At 39.3% G+C, this 5,000-nt stretch overlaps 1 protein-coding gene across 1 annotated transcript in view; it reads left to right on the forward strand.

Annotated features, from left to right (window-relative positions):
• LOC101857624 overlaps positions 1 to 5,000 on the forward strand; it is a 19,541-nt gene that overhangs the window by 13,948 nt on the left and 593 nt on the right. The window contains exons 4-5 of the mRNA XM_013079205.2: positions 2,425 to 2,910; positions 3,870 to 5,000. The exon at positions 3,870 to 5,000 is cut by the window's right edge and continues 593 nt beyond it. Of these exons, the coding sequence (XP_012934659.2) occupies positions 2,425 to 2,910; positions 3,870 to 4,574 (1,191 nt within the window). The 3' untranslated portion in view covers positions 4,575 to 5,000. The remainder of the gene's footprint in view (positions 1 to 2,424; positions 2,911 to 3,869) is intronic.

Here is a 5,000-nt window from a genome sequence, read left to right on the forward strand (position 1 = left end):
GTAGTAGTAGTAGTAGTAGTAGTAGTAGTAGTAGTAGTAGTAGTAGTAGTAGTAGTAGTAGTAGTAGTAGTAGTATTATAGCCCCTTGCATGCAATTTTCCTGTTTTGGAAATTTCCGCTTATAATGTTTACAAGGGGGAGTTTTGCTTGTTTGAATTGATAGACTTGGATTTCAACATAGTGCGCAATGCAAGTCGATTGCTAGAAGTAAACAAAATAGAATAAAAACTTAACTGAAATATGCTCCTGAATTGTACAACAAGTACGTTTATTTTTAACGTCTGATGGACGCACAGAGAAAGGCTGCCCGTTCCAGGGAGAAGGGACATTTCAGATAAAGTTTAAAAACAAATTAATTACTTGAAAAGAAGAATCAGAATTGTCATGCAATTAAAATTGTATGTACTAACGCAAAGAGAATCAAAAGTTATCACATAAATTAACTATGATAATATTGTTGTGTTGGAAAATAGATACTTTTCCTCTTTTTTGTTGAAATCTCCTACTGCTGTTGCTTTAATAATGTGGTTTGTAGTTTTGATATAACTGCTGTGATGGCGTAATAGACAGATTCAGCCTGATTGCTTGAATCAAAGCACGAATATCATCACTCAATACCTAAATAAAATATATTTCGGAATAAAAATTACCGGGGGACTTCTTTGGAAACCACCAAGAGACTTGCAGAATATGGTCGTTAAGGCTACTTAACTACATGTAGGCTACTTATCGGCAAGCTGTTCAAATTTACGCAGCCCACGACGCAAATATTTTCAGTAAAAAAAAACGAAAAAACAAACAAGCAAATAAAAACTGGCCTTGTTTTAACAAATGTATAGATCTATAGATTGAGCATTTTTTTTTCTTTTTTTTTTCTTTTATTATTTTTTTACAACGTTTAAAATTTGAATTTCGACAAACAAGTTTTTTGGGCACATGGGACCGATGACAACAGGTTAAAAATCTACAGTTTTAAAATAAATCTAAATTTTTGGGCTCAGTACATTGGAAAAATCAGCCGACGTTGTGCAGCTTACAATAGGTGATAGCTTTTCTCTGTAGGCCCTATGTCTCCTATTAAGATGTGTACGTGTATCAATTACCACACATTTTCCTCTTTGAGTCTGTAATGTAATTGTTAGATTTTTGTAGAAAGTAGTTATCCTTGTAATAGTGGTTACTTTATGATTACATGTAATATGATTGTTTGACTACTACTACTACTACTACTACTACTACTACTACTACTACTACTACTACTACCAGGGGCGAAGGCTGACAGGGTAATCAAAGTGAAACGGGACCAGATATGGCCTGTAGATATGACACAAGAATCTTACTCGAGGCGGCGACTCTGAGTTGTGAATGAAAACAAATCCGGAATTCATATTGTATGTTCAACCGCCAAAATAATCGGGAAAGTATCTTATTAAATATCAGTTCCAACTAAAATTAAATCTAACTTTAGATGTGAATACATAAACACAAAGCAAAGAAGCAGAGACGTCAGTATTAGATCTATATGTTATAGATCTACCAGTGAGTCTAACTCTTTGGTAGAACATGACAATTATCATTTTTTTAATTTTACATTTGGCTGTTTTTGTTAGCCTTCCGCGGCCAGGAGCTGGTGTCATAATCGAGGTCACGATCTGATTATAGGACGGTAAAAAGTCGAGGAAAAAAAGCAAGTACTTGCAACAGTGAAGAGATTGTTAGGAGTTAGTTCCCCTCACATTTGTGAGGTAGACTCGACCAGTGTTAGTTAGCTTACATAATCAGGGCTTGAGATTGATTTTAATTGTGACCCCAAATGGGTGAACAGGGTATATGTGGCAATGAAACAGCTTAGACTGCTATGCACATATTCCCTTCAACTATATTGGTGGACTCTTCCAGCCTCACTTTAAGCTTACTTAATCAAAGCTTGCGACTGCTTATGGAGTGGCCCGAGAGGGGTGAGGAGGCTATTTCTGAGGCGTGAAACCGTTTTGAATGTTAGGCATACTGTTCATTGTTGATTACGAACGTCTTTTGACATTTAATTTAAGAGGTTTACGTTTATGGATGAATTTGACAGCGACAATGTTTCAAAATTAGAAAGGGAAGCAGTGATTATTTGATTATATAGACGCTTCGCCCCTGACTACTACTACTACTACTACTACTACTACTACTACTACTACTACTACTACTACTACTACTACTACTACTACTACGACTACTACTACTACTTATCATCATCATCATCATCATCATCATCATCATCATCATCATCATCATCATCATCATCATCATCATCATCATCATCATCATCATCATCATCATCATCATCATTATCATAACTATAATTTTCATAATCTTTTGATTTTTTTCAACGTCCCAACCCTTATTAATAATGTTTATTTTGTTTCTCTCTCACAGGTCAAAGTTTGGTTTCAGAATCGTCGTACAAAGTACAAGAAGGACAGAGAGCGCCACGAACTCCTCACAGACTCCACAGCGGAGAGCAAAGCCGCCCAGAACGTGCTGAAAATGCTGGAGTACAAAACATCTATTTTGAGCAGCGCACCAACAAACAACGCAACTTGGCAACAGTCAGGAGTGGCGTGGACACCCAATCTGGTTCTGTCAAAAGACGCGCATGCGCATGGTACAGTAACGTCTCAACAAGGGGCGCTTCCGAGGCACTCTCTCGGGCCTTGCGGAACAAGATCTACACCAGTTGATGTCGATAGTGAGGAGGAGAACGCAATACTACGGAAGGAGGATGAGCTTGTCGAGTCTGGAAGATTGTTTCAATTCAGCAAAGGGAGGCTTTCGTCCCCGGAAAATTCTGGGCATTTTCAGGCGCCTGAAGGAGAAGGAGAGGCTGATGAATCCTCTGGTATTGGCGATCTGCAAGGACAGGTAAAGTACAATACGATCACTTTTAATGTTTCGCTCCTCCATAGATACAATGTAGAATTATGTAGGAGGCGGGCTGCTTCCAACTAAAACAGGGCTAAATCAAGCTGAGCAGGATACAACATTCTAACAGAAAGACTACGACACCCAGTTACACAACTCATAGCATGATCTTTTGAATGTAGTACAGAAAAGCTATTCCATTACGCTACCGATATCGTTACTTAAAGTGGAGAATCAATGGCTGTCTGCAAAAAGAGAAACAAAAACGTTGAGGAAGTTACAACTTTATGAATTGCAAAAGGAGCAATGTACATGGACAAGAGCTGATTATGTGCACTTCACTTCATTCTTAATGTCGACCTTTTGTATGGGAAGTTACTTTGTATAACAGATTCAGAAGCCAAAAGTTTGTTTTGCAATTCGTTCAAGTCTTCCTTTTTTTACCTTTCCAGGCTGGTTATTTTTTAGGACAGCGTCGAGTACCGGTATGTGGAGGAAGAAAGATAGAAGCACAAAGGCGTTTGTCGAAAAACAACAACAAACAAACAAATAAACCACAACAACAAAATAAATCAAGCTAACTGATATGTAGGGGTTGCTTAACATTTTACAGTGACTGATTTCACCAACCTAAGTAGGAAGTTATTTAGACTCATTTTAAGTTTTGAGGCTATACGTTTCTGAGCTAGACATTTCAGTAAAATCTAATGTCTAGACTTCTTTCAAACTCGCCTCTTTGAAAACAAAAATGATTATAAATACTTGTCGTCCTTTTGGACAACATTTGGGCTGAAACAATCAGATTCTCTGTAAAATAGAATTGGTTATCGAACTCAGGTCTTTGTGTGCAACATGGAGAGCCATATAATTACTCGACGGATGCCTGCTCTACTTTTAGTCAGAAAGACGTGATTCTTTGTGCTTGTATCTTAATTAATATTGTGCTTGGTTTCTTTCAGTTAAGCAGAAGATTGGAGGCAACAACAACCACATTTGGAGTTACTGCTCCTCGCATTGATGGAATCAGGATGCGCTGCGCAGATGCACCAACACCCGGGCAAGTGAACTCTAACCTCACTCTCCTTCATGAAGTCCGACGTCCCAATGTAGAGTACAGACCCTCGTGGAGTCAACATCCATCCGCAGCACAATGGTCCCCATCCTCGTCCTCTTTGCTTACGAGACACAACAGTCACTGGACCATACAAGTGCCGGAGTCATCGGTTTACGCACATCGAGCTGTATGCCCATCGGGTATTCACAGTGCAACAATGCACAGCCGATACCAATCTGGGGTCGAGGAAGCGATTCAATTTGGGGTACAAAACGTTTCCCAAAGTCTACCCTGTATTGAGGATGTTCATCGACCTGCTCATGCAATGAGTTGGCTCCCGAGCTTTAATGCCACATACAGTGCTGCTATCAGGCCCGATGTTATTAAAGGCAGAGAAATAATTAACACACGGATGGCGTGGGGAGTGTTTCAGCCTCCTCCAAACTCAACAGCGGACCCGGTAGCAAATAACAACATGTCACAATTTCCCAGGATAGACCCAGGACATCGACATTCTTCTTCCATTGTCCCGAGTCAAAGGCAGATTCTGCCAACTTCCTACAGCTACAACCCAGCCTTCTGCGATAGATCCTTTCTGGCTCGGACATAAACAGACCCGCAAAGATACCAAATCGGTACAAGCATTCTCATGCCCTTAATTATTTTCTCTCCAAACACGTTTTAATTGGAAAAAGAACAGGAACCAGAAAACAGTGCTTATTCAAGATTAAAACATGCTTGTACTGTTTTCTGTTATCGTTGCAAAACATTTCTTTTCCTGCATGTAATTAGGCGAACAAGTGCTGTTCCATGGAAATGTCCTATGTTCAGTCTTGTAAAGTGTAAGTGTAAAGGTTTAATGCCCCTATCAACAACATTAAGTTATTAAAGAGATGGAACTTCTGAATTTAACGTCCATCTCCGATAGGACCAAGGAAAATAGGTTGAGAGCCTTGAACACTTCACAAAATAACCCGAGTTCAAGAACGCCAAGTCTGGGATTCGAAACCGGCCATCCGATCCATAGACCAGAATA

This window comes from Aplysia californica, unplaced genomic scaffold (assembly GCF_000002075.1).
Source record: "Aplysia californica isolate F4 #8 unplaced genomic scaffold, AplCal3.0 scaffold00044, whole genome shotgun sequence".
NCBI lineage: Eukaryota > Metazoa > Mollusca > Gastropoda > Aplysiida > Aplysiidae > Aplysia > Aplysia californica.